General features: G+C 42.4%; 2 protein-coding genes across 7 annotated transcripts; one reads left to right on the forward strand and one right to left on the reverse strand.

Annotated features, from left to right (window-relative positions):
- Positions 1 to 204: 204 nt before the first annotated feature.
- On the reverse strand, positions 205 to 11,962 carry DCLRE1C (DNA cross-link repair 1C). 2 transcript variants are annotated; one of them, XM_039570755.1, is made up of 14 exons: positions 11,838 to 11,962; positions 11,686 to 11,737; positions 9,890 to 9,974; positions 8,772 to 8,831; positions 8,051 to 8,106; positions 7,871 to 7,972; positions 7,530 to 7,602; positions 7,219 to 7,359; positions 6,610 to 6,711; positions 5,863 to 5,999; positions 5,662 to 5,716; positions 3,980 to 4,068; positions 3,017 to 3,117; positions 205 to 2,548 (listed from the first exon to the last, which is right to left on the reverse strand). In XM_039570755.1, the coding sequence occupies exons 1-14, from the start codon at positions 11,944 to 11,946 to the stop codon at positions 1,581 to 1,583; spliced, it is 2,130 nt and encodes a 709-aa protein (XP_039426689.1). In that variant the 5' UTR covers positions 11,947 to 11,962; the 3' UTR covers positions 205 to 1,580. The 2 variants fall into 2 exon arrangements, with proteins under 2 accessions (XP_039426689.1, XP_039426690.1); XM_039570756.1 differs by lacking the exons at positions 11,686 to 11,737; positions 11,838 to 11,962 and adding an exon at positions 9,064 to 9,270 and having other exon boundaries at positions 9,890 to 11,128.
- Positions 11,963 to 12,067: 105 nt separating this feature from the next.
- MEIG1 (meiosis/spermiogenesis associated 1) lies at positions 12,068 to 20,062 on the forward strand. 5 transcript variants are annotated; one of them, XM_039571594.1, is made up of 4 exons: positions 12,068 to 12,205; positions 14,238 to 14,370; positions 16,207 to 16,369; positions 18,403 to 20,062. In XM_039571594.1, the coding sequence occupies exons 2-4, from the start codon at positions 14,267 to 14,269 to the stop codon at positions 18,529 to 18,531; spliced, it is 396 nt and encodes a 131-aa protein (XP_039427528.1). In that variant the 5' UTR covers positions 12,068 to 12,205; positions 14,238 to 14,266; the 3' UTR covers positions 18,532 to 20,062. The 5 variants fall into 5 exon arrangements, with proteins under 5 accessions (XP_039427528.1, XP_039427530.1, XP_039427529.1 ...); XM_039571596.1 differs by lacking the exon at positions 14,238 to 14,370 and adding an exon at positions 15,583 to 15,643 and having other exon boundaries at positions 12,070 to 12,205; XM_019290890.3 differs by lacking the exon at positions 12,068 to 12,205 and adding an exon at positions 15,583 to 15,643 and having other exon boundaries at positions 14,284 to 14,370.
- The last annotated feature ends 1,271 nt before the right edge of the window (positions 20,063 to 21,333 follow it).

Here is a 21,333-nt window from a genome sequence, read left to right on the forward strand (position 1 = left end):
TGTACCCAAATTTTCTAGGACTGTAAGGACTCCAGCAGAGGGACCATGAGGAAATTATGTGTTTGCAGTTCACAGCTGATAAGAACTGGTATAAATTTACACTTTCCTGAAGCAGACTGGATTCCTGTATATTTGAGCATCCTGTTAAAGGCAGCCCTGAACTTCTGTGCACAGTACTGATATGAAATGAGCCAACAGAAGAGGTTCTGCTCTTTCTGACTTTATTCACAGAGGTAGTTCCAACAGCAGTTCCACTCAAGCTTGCTGAAAGTTGGTAGATCACATTTGGAAATCAGGTTAACAAATCCCACAAACAGCAGGAGGTAACAGTGGAGAAATACCTGGATGTTGAATATCCTTAAAATCATACATAGATTATGGCAATGCTTTGTCCCTCCTGCCTCTGTTCCCCGTGGCAGAATGCTGGTTGGTTTAACATTCACATGTCACTAAACATGGCACAACAACTGAAGGCGCACTCAGAGGGAAGAGGTGTTGTGCTAAAGTATGTTTAATTCTTTGGGACTTGGAAAACCTCAGGGATTTTTAGATGACTTCTGTGGTTTGGATATTTCCTAGGCACTCCAGTTTAAGAAAAACCTGAATTATATTTCTGTGTTAGAAGCTAAGAATTTTGGCAGAGATTTAGGATGGCACACGTGCATGGAGAATATATTGTCTTGATTTAAAATCGTGAAGCCTACAGAATGTTGCAGAGGAGGTGAAGTTTTGTAGTACAAGAGCCTTAAGTAATGCAAGCACCTGTCTGGGATACCAGGTTACCTTCTGTGGCTGAGTTACCTGCCAGAGCAGGACAGGGCTGGTAACTTGGGAACTACAGGATTTTATTTTTAAGTTTTTCTGAAGAACCATTCAGAACAAACCAGAACACAGAGGAACTGATGACAAGTTGTTTGCAGTGAGCTGGAGATGAAGCACAGACAGTGGTCTGCAGTACCTTACTCAGGAGTTAAAGCTCAGTGTAAAGAGAGACTTTTTGAAATGAACAATTTGATTTAAAACAAATTAAACCTCCTCACAACCTCAGTAATTCTCTAATCTGTTTTGCAGTTGTTTTTAAAATGAACTGCAGTGAATACTCATTAAATTGTTATAATAATGATAAATAATAATAGTGATTAAAGCCATATTACAACTGCCTTGTTTGCATGGTTATTCTTAGGTGTTCCTCCCCACAGTTAACCATGTGTATTTTATTAAACCCTGAGATCACATTAAAAGGCAAACTCCTAGAGCTCATGTTAAACACTAAATTTCATTTAGTGTTCTACCCTTAGTTTTGTCTGGTCCATTTTTTGTCTGCTTACAGTCCTGGAGAATTGAACCTTGAGAGGTAGAAGGCTTTTACAGTCCCTCCTGGGAATACTTCCTTTTCAGTATTTCATGGAAGGAACAATAAAGTTACACAGGCTGCAGATTCCTAGTTCTGACAGTAAGATATTTCTGAAAAAAACATGACTCAGCATAGCTGCAGACAGTAAGCAGCACAAAGAGAAAAAGAGTTCAGGTATTAGTAAACATGCTGGGTATTACCACGAGGTAATCAGTTATATGAGTTCTCAGGAGACTTTTTTCTCATTGATAATGTTTTCACCTGCTGCAAGCTTCTTGTATAAATGGTGCAGTTTATCTGGCTGAGGTGCTTCAGCATCAGGAGTTAAGGGAATTTCAAAGTCAGAGGAGCTCTGGGAGTCCCTCCTCAGCTCCAGATCAGGAGTCCTGGAGCTGTCACTTATTTCCACCAGCACATCCTGAACATGGGCAGCACCAGCCTCTGCAGCTTTCTCACAGCCTTTGCTTTTCAAGGCACAGGCACCATAGTGGGCACAAGGTCTGTTCTGACCTGGTGGCTTCCCCCTGCCACTGTCCAGCTGAGTGTCCGTGGGAGTCTCCTGCAGCACAGGAACCACTGCTCTGCTCCCCCCTTTGCTCATGTCCAGGGCACTTCTCTCCTGGGACGTGATGAGCACTGTGTCCATTTGGCTATCCCAGCCCTGGCTCCCCTGCTCTGATATGTGTGTTGACTGAGAAGAATTTTGGGAGGAGATGTGTGTTGAGTCACTTAGTCCATCTGAATCGCTGAAGAGTGACTGGGACCCGCCAGCATCTGCTGAAGATGGCACGTTGTCCTCATTTTCAGAACTTTCTTCTAGTTTATTACCCGTAAAAAATTCATCCCAGCAAGGGACATTGGCATTAGACTCCTGCTGGTCACTAGTTACTCCATTGAAATTGGCTGTGGAAATGGCATCTGGCTCATGGGAATGAAATTGAACTGTATTTTTTTCAGATTCTTCTTCGTCATCTTCATCATCATTATCATCATCATTTGATTCCTCACAGTCCACAAAGTCTACCTTGAGGGAGGTGTAAGCTGTGGTCCCTTTATAACTTTCTGTGCCCTCATTAATGTTTCCTTCAGCATTTTCAGACTGCCCTGTACTGGAGGGCCTGCTCTCTCCTCTCTGCTGTTTTGGAATCTTAGGCCTTGTAGAAATTAATTCTGAATCAAAGAGATCATCTTCATCTGGCAAGGAACAAACAGAAAATCACTAAGAAAAGTTCACATCTCTGCTAAAATCTTGTTGAGAGCAAAGTTTTAATAAAAATTCATTTAGTATAAATTGAGGAAAATATTCTTGAACCCAGCTGGAGATTTTGCAGGATGATATTGACAGTGTTTGCCTTGCCTTGTCTAGCACAGGGACAGTTAGAACAAGCTCTCCTAGGGCTGATCTAGGACTGAGAGAAGGAGCTCCATCCAAAAACTTACAGGACTGTTGAGCATTAAGTGCATTTTAAGACTGCAAACAAGTGTGGTTTTACGTGATCAGTGCTCTCTCACCCTCCTAATACCTAAGTTCACATCATTTCTATTTCTCCTTTCCAGCTGTTGCTTTGAACACGCAGGCTGCAGTGAACACCAAGGCTCTTGGCATCTCTGCTTAGTCTCAGACTTTAATTTAAGGTGCAGTAGTAGCAGCAGAACCTTTACCTGTATCAGATAATTCTCTCTTGTGGGCTCTCTTCAGTGTTCCTAAGGGCTTGTACCTGGGTTCCATGTTTCTCCTGTATGACCTGCATAGTGGCTTTAATCTGAGGGGAATGAGAAAAGCAGTTAATATTTAGAACTCAGCATATGCTTTCAGGAGCAAAAGTAAACCTTTTAACTTGTTTTAAGTACACTGCTCCATGCGTTTCACAGGCACTGCAGCAAAAATGTTAAAACAAAGGCAGCAATACCTAGGGCAAAATCCTTGATTCATTGGTGAGCTTCAGCAGCTGAAAGGTAGAAATCTGTCCTTTCAATATATTTACCTTAAAACATGTACATAATTTGGAAACTATCTTGTAGTTCCTTCCTTAGAGAAGACAAGCTGACAGGGTTCAAAATCCAACTGTGGTTTTATTTAGTGATTATTAAGTGGAAGTCTTCTTTCTAACTAAGGAGGAAAGGAAGAAGGAACAGGAATCTTTGTTCTGTCCAGACTGAGACACACCACAGCTCTCCTGTCCCCCGAGGGCGCTTTTTAAGCTGCCAGCATCTGTAGCAGCACAAGAGAACTGGCCTCTGATGCTCTGCAGAGAGGAGGAGTTCAAGTCCCCAGAGAAACCCTCTTTAAAAGAAACTTCTGAGAAGTAGCAATGACAAATAGAAATGGGTCACAGAACACAGTGAGATGAATGTGTATTCAGCTTCACCCCAGAGTTTACCAGCAGAAAAGCCTCTACACACAGATAGAAGTAGAATACAAACTCTGAGACTCAGCTTAACATACACACATGTGCTTCAGAAAGCCCAGATCTGTGGGACTGAATATAGAAAAAAAAATCTGAATTATCTGACAAGTAAAGCAAAAGGCAGAGGCCCTCCTGAGAGGCTGGGATTCAGGAGGGGAATTGTCCTTACAGGAACAGAGTTTGGATCACCTCTGGCCAGCATCCACTTGTCACTTACATTTCCATAACTTTGTCCTCTGTTGCACCCAGTGGCAGTACATTGGGATACACATTCACAGGAGAGATATAGCTCAGGAAATCCTTGATCTAAATTCCAGAAAAGAAGAAGCAATTTAACAAATTACATCAACAGTTAAGAAAATCACTTAAAGGTAGCACTGATGCAAGCACATCCAAAAGTACTACTAGTAGTCTTAAGTAAAGACCAATGTAGCCCATGACTCTGTCAAAGTGGGTATCTCTGGAACAAGAAAACAGGCCTGAAAGGATGCTGAGAACTCAGCCTCACCTAACACCTCACTGCAATTATCTGTATCAATTATCTACACAGACCATCACTATCTCTGAAAGAAAAGGCTGGGAAGACCTGGAATGTGATCCAGTGCTTGCCTGTCCTTACTGCTGTTGATCTTTCCAAAATGCAGCTGCCTTACTGGACACTTCAAGTCTCCAGGTATGCAGATCAGGTATTCCTTTCCTCTTCCTAAAGTCTCTCTTCAGTCCCCTGTAAAAGCCCATTATGACAAAATACACTGTTTTTTCCAAGCCTTACTCTGTTGCCTTCTGGATGATCTCCAGTAAATTTCTTGAAGAATTGTGTCCAGTTTGGGGCACTCCTGCTGAGGCTTTTTCAGTGCTGAGCATTGGAAACACTTGCAGGTTGTGGATTACACTCCTATCTGTACAGACAGTAGGACTGTCCTGGGGTGACCTATAATGTTATTGCAATTTTGTATCCAGCAGTTATTTACTGTTCTTTTTTGCCTGATGCTGTTCCACTTGTTAGGAAACTGTTCTTTTTTAATTTCTCTCTACTCGTGTTCATTCCTTATTGGTGGAAAGGGATTGGCTGAACCTATAAAGGGAGACAACTTGTTCCAGAGTGTTCTCCTTTAAACTGTCTCAAACCAAGACAAGGACCCATCTATTTTTGCATGTGGAGGTAGGAATGTTACAGTTACACTATCCCCCATATTCCACCAGCAAATTCCACACTGGGACCTACATTTAAAATTCTGCATGGCAGAGCAAATTTAAACTTATCCAGGATATTAAAAACAGTACTGCCTTCCTCCATTTTGTAGTGCAAGACTTTGTGATAGTTCACTGTTATCACTGATCCAGTTTCAGTTCAGTTTTTTAGGAGAAAGAAGTGTTTTTAGAGCTGTATTGAGTCATGTTAAATGAAAGTGCGTGATTGTGGGGAGGATGCTGCCATGACCAGTTTCCTTTTCGTTTTTAACACAGGAAGAGGGGCAACAGTGGCAGTCAGGATGTGAGAGAATTATGTTTAAATGTGTGGGCAGAGAAAAGAAGGCAAACCCACCCAAATCTGAGTAGATAAACAATGTATTGTGAAGCAAAACTCCATGCTTTCAGCATTGCACAGTTACACAATAATCTAAAATAGAAAGGCAGTCAAAACAATTGTACCAGTGACCTATACATTGAGAACAGAGAACAGGAAACAGGCTTGTAATCCTGCCCTACATTAACAAGTTCCTCTGCAGCTATATTAAAGCAATTTTTTGTCTTCAGCATTCAGAACTTCCTATCCCCTTATATCTTATTACTGACAAGATATTTTTTATTATGACAAGTCATGTCATCCACTCCAGAATAATCAAAACTCTTACATTTCCTTAATCAATGTATACTCAGTACTACAAGTATACAAACCTCGCTGTATGAAGAGTGGAAAGAGAAACAAGCTCTGTATGTTCTCTCACCAGTCCTAAATAAAACAGAGGAGGAACAAAAATTAGGTAATTGCTCTTCATCCTCGGTCAACAGACCAGCATAACCTGAGATTCAGTTATACAGGTATCAGGCAAGTTACAAACCTGAAACAACAGGTTTCTGTGTGGCCCAAATGCTCACCTCACTATTACACTGGTTTTCTTTTTCCTTTCCCCGAACCACATCGTGGAGGGTTTGATGCTGATTATGTGCAGGGGAGTTCCATTGTGGCAAGTCATCCCACACGGCAGTCTGTTGCCTCGGAAGCAGTCCTCATCCTGTCCAATGGAATATAAAATTAAGCCCACAGTGACCTTTTTTACCCAGAAATTAAGCAACATAGTATCTAGCCAAACCATGTTCTTCTCTCACTTACAACTCCCTTGAAAGACCTTACCACACCTTGCTTCTTTAGTGCAGCTGGCAGAGAGAATCAGTCAGAGACCAATGCCCCAATGTGCCATCTTGGGTTCTACCTGTGTTCCTCCAAGCTGGAGCCTCCAGCCAGCCAGCCAGACATCCCAGAAAGGGAGAGCCTGTGCTAAAACCACACAGTGTGTGGCTGCAGCAGGCGTCATTCTGAGCCTCTTTTGATACACTGAAGTGGATAATACCTGATTGATCCAGTATTGCTTGTCTCATTTCACTTAAAACCACAATTTTCAGGTTTCAAATACAATTAAATTACTTCTAGCATAAATTAATATATTTTTCCTTTTTTTTTTTTAAAAACCCCAAAACCTTCAACCCACTAACTAAGGTTTTCACTCTGCTTTACATTAAGTCACCATTTCACCAGTCTTCATTAACCCAAAAGGTCCCAAACATCAGCACCTATAACCACACTTTCACAGCAAAGTCAGGGGAGGCTTTGCAGAACGAACGCACCCGAGGATGTCGGCAGGCGTGAATCTGCGTGTGTCGGTCTGTGGTAACGTGGCACAGGATTTCTGGCATGTTCCTGAACATATCAAGTTTGTTCATGTGCACCTAGAGAAAGAGTTTACTCTTTAGTAGTTCAGTGTGTTTGCCAGACTGCAGCTGGAGCAGCTATTCAGATGTGACTCTGCTCTCCCCAAATGCTGGCAGGCAGTTAAATTATTAGTCCCAATAATGTCCAAGCAGAGACGTGTCAGCCATCTAGAACAGTAGAACATACCTTCTATGCTGAAGAGGGATGAATATTCATGAAGAATTCAGAATCTATCTACTGACTATTAATACTGTATGCAAATTACTTTTACGATTCACAAAAAAAAAGGGAGAGAGGTAAACACAAAGCTTGAAAACTGGGAATTAAATTCTTTTTGTGAAGTCCAGATGTTCCAGACTGAAGTCAACTAGTTAACTCATTTTGAGCACAACTGCACTTTTTAAGAGAAGTTAATGAAACAGGCCTAACAGCGACCTAGAGCAGCCCTCTGAACAGCCACTGCCATCTCAGTGACTGGCCACAATCATTACTGAGGTTCCAAACAACAATTAGAGAAATGTTACCTGGATTCCAAGTTCCTCACTGAGGTTTATGAATAAATACTCATATCCATAAGCAGCTTTGCAGTTCAGCCACACAACATGATTACGAGACAGCGAGGTCCAGCTTCGCACTAACTCCAAGATCCCATTTAAACATTCCTCCTGAAAAGTATAGAAAATGCTGTCAATCATCTTAGAAGATACTTCCAAAGTGCTGTGATTTGGTAATGCAAAATGGCATTGCCTTGCAAGACTTACCTAACAAAGGTAGGTAATTAATTATTAATTAACAATTTTAAGGGCCTTTCCTCCCACAGTTTATTTAGACTTACCCGGCTTGGTATGTGATAAAATTTGGGATCACAAAAAGTAGTGTCCAAATACACACTCTGGATGTCTTTTATTCTGGAGGAGAGAAATGTGATATCAGAGTAAACATTGCATCACAGTGCTAAGATATGCCACTTCCTCTCTCTTCAAAAGGAGGTAATTCTACCTCTTTATTACAAAGAATAAGTCAAAGGGGGCTTAAAACTGCAGTATTGCAATTATATTTAATAATTATTAAATTATTAAGTTTAAAATTTTAAATTAAAAATGAGAAAAAAAATAGTATATTATTCCCAAATTGTCGATGTCATATGATTCTTTCTAAATCCCACAAATAGCTCACCTGGTCCCTGAATGCAAAAGCTCCATTCTGGCTGCTTCTCCTTTTGCAAGCCTGAAATCCCCTGTGTACAACACAGTGCCATTCTCACCTTCAAACAGAAACCTGCAGACAGCAACACTTGGGTCAAACTCATCATTAAATGCCAGGTGGTGAAACATTTCAAGTATTGAAAGGACATACATGACTGAACCTGGACAGTGACCAGCTGGCAGAAGTGTCACCACTACATCTTCTTTCTGGAAGAGAGAGGTTAGCATTATTTTCACACTGTAGTAAGTACTACCAGTACTTTTGTCAGCACAGTGAAAGCAATGCATTACTCCCCACAGCCTCCTGCAGCATTTAGTGTTGCTTTTAAATCCAGAGAGTTTCTTCACATTGCAACAAGCACTAAAGAGCAACAATCATCCTGTCATGGCAGAAGAGAGGACCAAGTATTGTACGGTGCTTATAAAGCAAGTTGGACAGAGGACAGTTCTACCTCCTTGGCTCCTGGTGAACAAGTACAGAATCACAGAATAGTCTGGGTTGGAAGGAATCTTTAAAGTTCATCCAGTCCAACTCCCCTGCAATAAGCAGGGACACCTTCAACTAGACAGACTGCTCAGAGCGTCATCCTGACCTTGAATGTTTCCAGGGATGGGGCATCCACCACCTCTCTGGGCAACCTGTTCCAGTGTTTCACCATCCTCATTGTAAAATGCTTCTTCCTTCTATCTAGTCTGAATAGACCCTCTTTTAGTTTAAAACTATCACCCCTTGTTCTGTCACTAGAGGAGAGGAGGGGCACATACATTTTAAAACCAGCTTGTCCACTTTGGATGTTGCAGCTGTTTCCTGTACTCATGTAAACAGCATTACTGCCCATGACTAATATGAATCTTTTTTTCCTGTAACTTACCTCACCAGATGTTTCATCTTCTAAAGAAATCTGAGTTGGAGTTTCAACTTCCAATGCAACCTGTAACAAAATTATTAACTGCATTATAGGATTTACTGAACATTCTGTTTCATGTTTATGTCCAGGTATTCATTATGTAGACATCTCTAGCACTCACTGTGGCTAATGCTAAGCCTGTAAAATTAAACCCATTTTCCCATAGTAAGTCATAAATTTCCATTTCCAGTGGAATAAATTTTCCTAAAAGTGATCTAAAAATTAAATGGAGATACCTCAACCAACGTGTGCGTACCTAAAAAAGTTAGAGCATGTTGGACTTCCATCAGCAACAGCTCTTGTTCCTCTGGATGGATCACACGCCTGATTTTTGGATGACTGCAAAGCCCAAAACATCCACAGCACAGCAGTGGATCTTGCAAGGACAGCTCTGTGCTGCAGCACTTCCCACTGCCCACTATTACCAGAAGCAGAGCCCACAAATCACTGGGAGCACATATTCCTGTGTTTGTGCAGAGAGAATTAATTTTACTTCTATAAAAAAAACTCATGTTCAATTTCATAATGCCTGCATCTGCAAAGGGAAGGAAATAACTACAAGCTCACACCTGTACATAACACTGATCCCCTGCAGTTTGGCTCCAAACACTATCATGTACCTTTAAGTTCTTCAGTGACTTTATACTAAAACTTCTTCATGTTATAGTCCATTTTCCAAAAATCAAAAGGAAAATCATGTAACTTCAGATATATACACTCCAAGCAATGAGAGACTTTAAATGAAGCAAAAGAGAAATTAAGGACAGCAGCAAAGAGATGTGAGCAAGGTAAGGAAATGAATACAAATTCAAATGTACAAATGATCACTGTAAAGATGAAGGCCATGTAAAGCTGAAGTTGAGAGAAAAGGAAAAATTTTGTGGAGGGAAAAATAATTAAACAACGAACAGCAATAAACCAGTCCCACATAGCAAGCTGCAGAAAGCACATTGTTGGAAGTACTTAAGGCCTGAAACACTGTATCAACACCAATATTTAGACACTTCTGAGGAGGGCAAAGCTGCTTCTTTCTGAGAATCACTTCTTGGAAAGTGCTAATTTCAAAATAAACACAAACTCACAATATGATTCTCCCAAAACTTGTATTTCCAGTTAGTCAACAACAATTCCTTAGTTACTGGTGAGCAGTATAGTTTAACTTTCAAGCTGTGAGGAGACAAAAAACACAGATAAGTGTTTTTTTAAAGTAGACATGAGGAACAATCTAACAACACATCAGCACCTGGCAGCCAGTACATCAACCCTACGCTCAGAAACCTCTCATGTGAGGAGACCTGCAGAACTGGAAGCCTGCAGGCTTCTCTTCAGCACAGCAAACCCAAATATACCCCTGTGTGCCCCTGCCTGTATGGTTTTGTGTAGACACAAATGCAGTGTGTGGTTCATGGTCATGTGCAGACCTATCTGCTTGTTTCTATACCCCTGCACAAGGAACAGGCATTTGGGACAGTCAGCACTCAGCAGAACACAGAATACTCCCTTATGAAGCTTGAGCTTGTGCACAGAGACCTGATGAGCAAAGAGAGATTCTCTGCTTGCATCTCAGGAGATGCAACATCTACTCCAATAAACAGAGCCTAGGAACTGGTCCACAACCTCCCTGGGCCCATTGCCACGTTTGATCATCATTATGGTGAAAAAGGTGTCCCTTGCCCTTTCCTTATGAACTTCCATGATGAGTCTGGCTCCATCTTCTCTACCCCTACCTGCAAACAGTGATACATGATTGTCTCCTACTCCTAAGGCTGAAGACACATCCAGCTCTCTCAGCCTCTCCTCACACATCCCACCCTCCTGCCCCAGACCAGCATGGTGATCCTGCTCCAAAACACATGTTGGTCTATTGTCCAGGGGAGCCCAGGGCTGGACTCAGTACTCCAGACAAGTCTCACAAGTGGGGCCAGAGGGGAATAACTGTCTCCCTCAAACTGCTGGCTACTTGCTCATACACCTCAGAGAGCACAGCTGGCCCCCTTCACTGCACAGGCACAGCACTATCTCTGTGTACCAACACACTTCCAGGGAACAACAGAGAGATCTTTATGAAGCTCATGAACGTCATGGAGGTCAACAAGGCCAAGTGCACCCGAGTCTGAGCAACCTCAATATCAAAACAGACTGAGGGATAAAGGGGTTAATAGCAGCCCTGAAGAAGACTTTGGGGTACTGGTGGATGAGAGGCTGGACATGAGCCAGCAGTGTGCATCTACAGCTCAGAAAGCCAGTCATATCCTGGGCTGCATCACCAGCACTGTGGGCAGCAGGACAAGGGAGGGGATTCTGCCCCTCTGCTCTGGTGAGACCCCACCTGCAGTGCTGCATTCACGTCTGGGGACCTCAGCACAGGAAGAACAGGGACCTGTTGGAGCAGGTCCAGAGGAGGCCAGGAAGATGCCCAGAGGGCTGGAGCACCTCTGCTGTGGAGACAGGCTGAGATAGCTGCGGTTCTTCAGCCTGGAGAAAATTCTGGGGGGACATTACTGCTACCATTTGATATTTAAAGGGGGCTTTTAAGAACTATAGAGAGGGGCTTTCTACAAGGACGTGGTGGGGACAAGGTGGGGTGACTTCAAATTTAAAGGGGGCAGGTCTAGATGAGCTACAAGGAAGAAGTTTTTTACAATGAACTGGAACAAGCTGCCCAGAGAAGTTGTGGATGCCACATCCCTGGAAGTGCTTGAGGCCAGGTAGGACGGGGCCTCGGAGCAACCTGGTCTAGCTCCTGGGACACCTCCCGTGTCCCTGTCCCATTCCTACCCTGTGGCTTACGACCCACGGCAGATCCCCACGCAGTTTCACTCACGCTTTGCCGCGCACCAGCCCCTTCCCCCGAGGCCGCCCCGCCGCCAGCCCGTACCTGCCCTCCAGCCTCCTCTTCAGGGCGGTCGCCCGCAGCCCCTTCATGTGATCTGGGGAGAGAGGCACGGGGTCAGTCGGGGGACACACGGGGCGGGACGACACACGCGGGGAGGGGCAGAGCGGCGGCGGGAGACCCTGGCGGGCCCTCACCCTTGTGGCAGTGCGACAGGAAGAAGGCGCGCGCGCGCACGTTGTCGTGGTCGAAGCGGTCGATGGACACGGCCGGGTACTCGCGCGTGCGGCCCCCGAACCGGCTCATGGCGGGCGGCGCGCGCTTCCGCCCGCCCAGCCCCCAGCCAATCGCGAGGCGGCCCCGCCCCGCCCCGGCCAATCAGGGGCGGGCACGGCCCGTTAAAGGAGCCATGGCGGGCGGTTGCCTGGCGACCGTTGGCGTCACGGGGGGAGAGCCGTGAGGGGATTGGGGGCGGGGCAGGCCGGTGAGGGGCGCCGCCATCGCGTCCCGACCGCCGCCCCGCCCCGCGTGGGAAGAGTCGCCGTTTTCCCTCTCTCGAACTGAGGTGGGCCGCCTTAAGGGCTGGGTGGGCGGGTTGTGGCCATGGCAGTGGGAGCAGGGTGAAGTTACCGTCGCAGCACTGATTCAGGCCGGGATGTCTGCCTGAGCACCACGGCGTGTACAAGGAGCTGGCGGGTAGAGTAGGTAGAAGTCACTGGAAAGAGGGGAAACTTCGATTAGATATTAGGAAGAATTTTTTTACAGTGCAGCAGGTGGTGAGGCACTGGAGCAGGTTGTCCAGCGAGGCTGTGCTGCCCCAACCCTGGGACTGTTCAAGGCTGATCTAGTGGACGGTGCCCCTTCTTATGGCAGGGGGTTGGAACCAGACGATCCTTAAGGTCCTTTCCACCCCCTTCACATCCTATGAAATCTCTTACTGGCTCTTCTGAGACCCCAAGCATGTCCTGTATTTGCTGACTTGGGTTAAGTGCTGTAGGAGGTACAGCCCTCCCGCTGCTCTGGCCCAGGGCCCCTCCTGCCTGGGGACATGGCGCTCCTTGCTGGGCTGAGGATGCAGCAGGGCCCCCTGTCCTGCTTGATACCCTGGCCTGGACCCAAGGTGTCCCTACTCTTCAGCTTCAGGTTTGCTGGTGAATATGGGTGTGCACCCTAGGTATACCAAAATGGGTGAAGGTACAGACACCACTCCTCCCCAGCACCAGGCACACAGGCTGTCAGCTGAACCTGCTGACATGCAGCCCCTCACTCATGACAGCCCTCCCCCAGTAGCTAATTTTTCAGGACACATCCTGTTCCTGCTTCAGTGGCTGGAAGTTAAGTACCCCCACCTGCGTCAGCAGCTGATATCACAGGCCAGAGGTGCTCATACCCCCAAGCCTGACTCCAGGAGCTGGCACCACTGTTCACTCACACACAGGTCTCACACAGAGCTGACACTTTGTCCTTGCACCACACACACATGTGGAATACAGAGCTTATGCAGAGAGACAGTTAAGATTTAAGAAGGTGTAGGGCTCAGCCAGGTGTGTAATACTGACTGGCCCTGTTTTACACAGGACAGGCTTATTTTATACTCCTTTCTGTCTGTTCCCATCTTTGTTCCTCCCTGCTCCACTTCTCCTACACGTTTCTCACAGATCTATACAGTTCCATGGATTTCCACAGCTCTCCAAGTCTGGATCCCCCTGGGTAATAGTCTCACCAGTGCAAAGTCCAGGTTGATCTCCCTGGATGTCATTCCTGTAGTTTCCTGATAGCCCATCTATTAGTGCTAGAGTTGAGGTTTGTTCTCTATGTTTGTTTTGTCAGGTCCTTGTCTCTGCACGATTTGTTTGTTTCCCCCCTTTTCCCAAATTTCCCAACTGACAAGGTCCCTGATCAGATAACCTTGCTGGAATAAACATTCTCACGCTCTTCACATGCCCCATGACTGTCCAGGTGTGGTTCTCATCACCACCTTCCTCATTTGCTGCTCAGGTTTGAGTCCCCATATACTGTTGTATGGCTTCCTCCCTTTCCTGTAACCCCGTTTTGCAGTGAAAATGGTCCTTGAGCAGATGCCTTAAAGGAGCAGATGCTCTCTTCCCACAGACCCTTACAGCCTGTGTAACTGTTCAGGAAACCACCATGTCTGAGCCCAGGCTAGTTAGGATTCCACAGTAATTGTGTTATGATTAACATTAAAAAATATGTTCCCAAGGCCAAAGCACTCACTGTTTACCCTGAATTAGGAGCAGGCAAACATTGTCATCTTAGCAAAGTGCACTTCACTGTTCAAAAGTTCCCCTTAAATGAAAAGTGTTAATATTAAACTGGGTATTTTCTTACCATTCTCTTGTCTTCTTTATTTGCCTTTATCTGTCTGTTGTCTTTCATCTCTTCACTGAATTCTTGGCTGGAGTACAGCTGTCTCCTGCTCTGGTACAATGAAAACAGCTCTATGCCTGGAACTTGGACACACAATAGACAAAGAGTACAATTTTCAAATAGCATCCCAAAAATATCAGGATGGTGTTTTCATTATTTGAAGTCACCAAGCTGGAACTTTCAATGTATGTTCTTTACTTTTTGGGCAGGAGCGCCTGTGGACAGGCACTGTGAATTCATGGTGACTCAGGAAGTCCCAGACCTACCTACATGTCTTGAAGAAAAACATTCATTAGGTGAATCCAGCACCTCCTATAAAGAAGTACTTAATACTAATGACATGTAAGTTATCATAAGACACTTACATTCATTATGGCTTAGCATTTATTAAGATCTAATGTTATTCCTAATCATATTGACTGTCTAAAGTCAATATTGACTGACAACAGTTCTCATCAAACACTGATGAACAAATACAGAGCTTGAAAAATCCCATGATGGCTGCAAAAGAGCCCTTTTCAGCACAGGGGAAAAAAAAAATGTTGAGATAGATATCCCAAAGACTACCCTAAATGTTAAGAATAAGGATTTGCTTATCCTGTTAATTTGTATTTGATACCTCATAACCAGGTGGGAAGATTTCTTTTTTATTTCAGTAAATGGCTGCTTTGAATTGCAAAATGCTGCAATGCCTGGTAAAAGAATGCTTGGAGTACTGAACTGCAAGAAATGGTGAAGTGTTGCCAGAAAAATGCCCTTTTACATATTTTTGTTGATCTCTAATAAAGTGTGTTCAGTAAGAGATGAAAGGCCCTTTCTTTGTCTCTTGATGGCTCTCATACAAACAGATGACAGGTGTGCAGGCTTCTTTCTGCTAGTTTCACATCATGATAACAATAATTCTTGATATAATTTTCCCAAAGATTTTTATCCTGTGGTGCAAGACTTTTTTTCCAATTTCTGCTTTTCTAACAGACTAGTGGCATTTTGCATTTGATAAGATTTCAGCATTCAACTTTTCAAGCTCTCTGTTGATACGGGAACTTGCCAAGAAAAGAAATTTTACTCCATGTGCAGGGTTTGGAGACAACATCCTACCCACAGGGAGGGAGACTGTATTCATCCTCTCACTGCAAAATCCAGAAGCTTTCATTCCTTCCTAATTATAAAGCTGAAGCTTGGTGACATTTCAAAACTAGGAAAGTACTCATCTCTGATCATACCTGCTAGGCATGATAGTGATATGTGTGTTTTGCTTGCAGAAGCAACAGAAGTTCTATTTGAGTAGCAAAATAAGATACACTCAGGAAAGTAAATGCAGTGAAATTCAGATATAAGGCAGAAGTCAAATGGTTCATATTTCTTTTCATATAGTTCAAATCCGTCCCTGGTGAGTATCCACTGTCTGCAATTTTTTATTGCTTTTTTGTTGCTGTTGTTTTTAATTTGTTTGGTGGTTTGTCTTTTTTTTTTTTCAGTTTGAGTTTCAGCTTGCCCCCTCTCTGCTCTTTTCAGGTTTAGCAGTTGATTAACTTGTTTACTGTGTCTCAGCAGATTGAACGAATGGGTTTTGTGTGAGGAGGAAGTCAGTGGCAGTCAGTTGGATTGGGCGAAGGTAGGAAAGGGTGAATTCTGGCAGGCTGTGTGCCTTGTCTCCTTATCCAGTTTATCTGTCAAGACCTCATCTCTGTCGTCTGCACTGTGGCCATGTGACTGGCTGCACACTTCTCCTTCCCCCTCCTCTCCTATCCTGAGTGTTTGCTGTTCTTCAGTAACAGCCCAGATCTTCATTCTGTGGTTCCCAGTTTTGTGTCACTTCAGGAGCAATAAAGAAAAATCTGGAAATCTGCCTGCCTGCCCCAAGGGGACACAAATGCGAAGATGTGAAATTTAAAAAATATTGCATTTAATATTTTTTTAATGCATCAATTTGCACAATTAAGTTTTAGGAAGGTTGAGTCAAGATGTGTATGGAAGTACAGATGAGTTGGGTTTGTTTGAGATCAAGCAGTGCATTTAATTTGATTCCAGCTGCTTATAACTTCTTCCTTTTTTAACCTCAGACTTTGAACTCTGTAATTCCTTTATTTTAAATTTTGTTTTCTATCTGTTACTCTGTGTCCCCAACAAAATCACTTGCTTCTGTCTTCTCTATTTAATTTTCCTGTCTAATTTCAGGAAGAAGTCTGAAGTTTCTGAAGTCATGAGTAAAGCTGACATGAAACCAAAATCTATGCATCGTGCCAAAATATGGTCAGATGATGTAGAGAACTTATACAGATTTCAGCAAGCTGGATACAGAGATGAGGTGGAATATAAACAAGTAAAACAAGTTGATGAGGTAAGATTCAGAACTTTGAAAGGGTTACTACTTTAAACTTCTGTCTCATGTAAAATGATTAAATAAGAATGGAGATGCAGCTTATTTCCTTTCATTTAGGCTAGGTTCTGATACAGTGTTTCCTCACAGGTCTGACTTGAATTTTGGAGCTGTTGTTTACTGTGCAGAATACCTCATTTCACAGAAGTGAAACAGAAACACTGCCTAGCCTGTGTTTTGCTCCCCCTCTCTGATGCATTTAGAAGCATCACAGATCTCTTTGAACAGATGTAGCTGATCTCCAAGGGAATAATTCAGTATTGAGGGAAGAAATATTTCAAAGTGAGTTCTCTGAAGCTTCCCCATTACTCTGTCAATAGACTTGATAGGAAACTCATTGGTTGTCCACAGAGTCAGTCCTGTGTCATTGCTACTGCTTCGGTTTGCAGTTGGATTATGTGGTAGCACAGTTGGACTTTGTGCACACTCAAAACTTGGCCTCTGTCAAAATGATGTCCACAATGGAAATATTTGATGCCAGCTGTGCTAAAGGCAGTTGTGACACAGGCTCTTGTCAACACCAAGGACTTGTGCCTCTGCTCGCTACAGTTGGTGGTGATGCTCCCCAGCACATCAGATGAGCTACTGAGTAGTGGCCAAATATCCAGTGGCTACTTGAGGTTCAAAACAGCAACCAAAAGGTTAATACAGTGAAGAATGCATCATCTTTCTTACAACTCTGTAATTTATCTCCCAAAGCAGCAAATATAGTATGAAAACCACAATTTTAAAAGATGTTGACCTCCTGTGCACATAAGAAAGCACAGAAAGTTCCAAGAAACTCACTCCCCATCCAGTTAACTCACAACACAGAAAAACATTGATGTGCATGATAAGATACAGTTTATTATTTTATCATGGACTCTGATACCACTGCAAAAGCTGTGGTATGATTTTCAATAACTGCAGAAGGAAATAGTGTAATTATTGTGGTAGGATCTGTGTGTTTAAGATTTATGGCAGGGCACAACCACTGGCAGTTAAACCCTGATGAAAGTTAAAGAACACCACTGAGTCATTGTAATGTGAGTGTGTATTCTGTTCCAGTCTGCCAGGGCCTGGCAGTGATTCTCTTTCAACTTACATATTCTGAAATGTCTTGTTTAGTCCATTTTAGGTTTCTATAATGCAGTTGTTACTAAAGATGCAATTATAGTGTAGGTAGAATGAATATTAAGGCTGTTATGTTTAGACAGACAATGCAAATAACACAGCTGTATGCCTGAAGTCATAAGGTAAGTGATGAAACCACTTCTGGGGCTCTCCAATTAGAGAATGTTCTAGTTTGACATCCTGTTGTCAGCTCTGCCTTGAAGAGAAATAAGATGCTTATTACCTGATTTTTAAGGTTTAGTTTAATCAGAAGTAGTCATAGATGCTCAAGCTGAGAGAGCTATTAAAGCCATAAAGCTATTGAATGTGCAAATGCTCAAGCCTTTAATTTAAAGCTTTACACTGTGGAACAGTGAAGAGCACCAGAGTGGTGCTGTGTTTATGTGGGGTTGATCCCACCATCTTTAAGACTGACACAGTCTGCAGCTTACTTTATTTTCATGAAATTGCTAACTAAAACCACATTTTTTATGGTCAGAAGGTCTGAAAGAAACCTTTAAGTGTATGCAGTCTTACAGAAGCAGACTCTTACAGCCTCTCAGATTACTGAATAACTGAATAGCATCAATGTTATATTCCTAAACAAGATATTTTAAAATCTTTGACTTGAGCAATTTTAAATTAGCCTGTCAAATATCTTAGATTCCTATCTCTAGGCTTTTCAGATCACATAAGTTTATGCTAAACCTGAAAACTGGTTTCTGACATCTTGTTCTCAGTCTGTTTTCAGAAGTTCAGCAAATTAATAGAAAAGTAGTCTTTAGATGCAAATGAGGGTTTCCTATGGAATTTAACCCTATATTCTTTGCAAGGTAATGAACAAACATCATTTAATGTGAGCATGTTCAGGTGATTGCATGTCCTTTTTGTTCTGCTTGTAGGTAGAGTGCTGGCCAGAAACTGGATTTGTTAAGAAACTTCAGAGAAGGGACAATACATTCTATTATTACAACAGGCAAAGAGAATGCGAAGACAAAGATGTCCACAAAGTGAAAGTTTATGTGTATTAGTGTTGTTATTGTTCTGGTTGGTTTGTTTTTATAAATAATTTCTTAAGACCTGTAAGTAAATGAATTGTGTAATCTGTTTTACCTTAAGTATCCATGTCATGCTTAGATAGGAAGGGGAGTGCTGGAAATGTAGAGAAGCCTGAACTATAGACATAGAAGCTTCACTTTTTCCCTCCTATAACCAAAAGTCTTATTATTCCTCATTTTCCTGGTTACAAATGCTTTGACATAAAAAAGCTGGCAGATGGGCATCATATATTTCAGTTAACTGTATAGCATCCATTGTAAGTAAAGGCATCAATCTTTATTCCGAACAATATAATCTTGTTGACACTGGTTAATGTCAGCCACAGTCTCTTGGTGTAGCTAAGGGTTATGAGACTCCAAAGGGCCAAAGTAAGGCCAGAGCACTGACTAAAAATCCCTTGGAGCAGAGCAAGAATAACAAGCAAAGAATTTAAGTGAAGGACACTGAACAATCAGCCAGTGCTGAGCTGCAGATATAAAGACTGGTTATTGTGATAGAAAGAGTCACAACAGAAATGTCTTTCTATCTATCCCCAAAGTATTTTTGTCAGGTGCCAGTATTAATTACTCTAAGAGGAAGTATTAATTGACTTACTAGCATATGCCTTCTTGCAGGGGTGGACTGTGGATTTACAGGTGTTGGGAACATGGGATATAAAACTCCAGGGAGAACATGAAATCCACACTCTGTAATATTTAGGGGAAAGTGACGTACACAGATTATGTGTGGGATTTCTGGGCAGAATTCATCTCATCTAACTTGGAATGTCACATTATCAACATCCACGCGTGGTCCTGTCATTTGGACAGCCTTTGTTCTGAATAGAGAAAAGCTCTTGTGAGCACAATTAATTTCTTTTAAGTGCAGCTATGTAACATTTTCTTTGAATGTGCTGCTGTGACGTCAACTCTGCAGCAGCTGCACATACCTGGGCTACTCTGAGACGCTCGATAAAGATGAGGAACTGTACTTACCTTCACTCATGAAGGGATTTAATTAAAATACTTTGAGATGCCAAAACTCTTGATAATTGACCAGTAGAACAGATTATTGTTATGTAAACCAGTAGGTGTGTTTGTGGTAGTTACAAAAAAATTGCTATTAATATTTCCTATCTCTATACTGTTGACCAAGGGTATCTAAACTCAGTTTTAGGCATGAATTAGCAGTGTACATTTGACCACCTGTCTTATGGATATTCTTAATTTATTTGAGCCTAAGATGGAGGCAGACTCGAGATGAGAAATAGAGGACTTACAGCTCCTAGTCGAAATAAGTATGGGTGCAATATTTAAAAGACCTCATTGACAATGATTGGTGGTGATCTCATCTTATTTAGACAACTTGGAAAATATTAGCTTAAACTTGTATGAGCTCTGCTAGAGAAATGACAGAAAGATACTCTGAAGCAACTATGAAACATATTCTAGGAAGGTTTTAATGGCATATAAAGAGAGAGTTACTGCAGTGTAGAGAAATAAAGCATTGCTACCATAAATGCCACTTCAGCCTTTCATTATTATTTCTTTTATATTTGGAGTGCTCTAGATATACTTTTTAAAGACAGGACTTTTTGCATACTTTGCAATTAAATAGTGGGAACAGAACAATTACCAGATAACCCATCAATTTTGTCACTTTAGTTTAGTGGATCTCACTTTGTTAACTTCATAGATTCCTAAAAACAGTCTTCCAGTGGACATGAAGCAGCCTTTAAAGAATTACACAAAACACAGATGTATTGTATAGCCAGCTCAAATTTATTGTCAGAAATTATTGCTATCAGCACACACAGAAGAAGTGAGAACATTTCGTACAGCTATTTTCTCAGTCTATAAAAAAGACGTAGTTGGGCATTCGAGAACAGGAATTAAAACTGCAGGTAACTTTTTAGGATTTAATGTGGATTTTTTCCTCAAGAAAGATTTTTAAAAGTTGAAATACATGTAAGAGATTGTTCTGGGATTCCTTCATTTTACCTAACTCCTCAATATTTTTGCAATACTGCTGGATGCTTCTGTCTATATTTTAAAACCATGAGTGTGCATTTCATGCAGCCCATGGATATTTCCCTTCAAATGAGTAGCATGGGAATTCATGTTCCACTTTATATGAGTTGACAGATCCTTCCCACTTTGAGAGAGTGAATTACCTATATTTTATTACTTACATTTTTCAGCATTTTCAGTGTGCAAAAAGATTGAATCTCACTGTGAGATTTAAAAGATTCACAGGATGAAAAAGAGAGACAAGCCTTGTAATTAGTAAGACCAGTTTACAGAGATGGCCTTTGTCAGGACAGTGCTGAATTTGGGAGTTCTCTCAGTTCATTAGTGAAACAGCAGGTTTTGTACTGGCAGTGTTGGTTTCAGTTAAAATTGTCCTTTGACATCCAGTTCATGCCAAACTTAAGGTAACGTAACCACTGCTCCAGCCTGCCAAAGTTCCTCCTGACCTGGCTTTGGCGTTCAGCTGTGCTGGCTGAGCATGAAGCTGATACTTGAGTACCAGCAAGTTTTCCTCTGCTGCCTGTGTGCAGGATGTATCTTTCACTCAAAGAGCTGTCAAAAGAACTCAGTGTTTTATCTGATACATCTGTAACTGAAATATCCCTACCTCAGTTTTAAGCAGGTGGAGCTTACTTGTCTCTTAAGCTATGAAGGAGTATCAGAAGTAAGCGATTTGGGGTAGCTGGGCTTTATTTTAAGGGTGACACAGCAGTACTTATCACCATAAATGATTTCTGAACATCATTATAAAAACTTCTTTACTGA

Source organism: Corvus cornix, chromosome 1A (assembly GCF_000738735.6).
Source record: "Corvus cornix cornix isolate S_Up_H32 chromosome 1A, ASM73873v5, whole genome shotgun sequence".
In the NCBI taxonomy this organism is placed as follows: domain Eukaryota; kingdom Metazoa; phylum Chordata; class Aves; order Passeriformes; family Corvidae; genus Corvus; species Corvus cornix.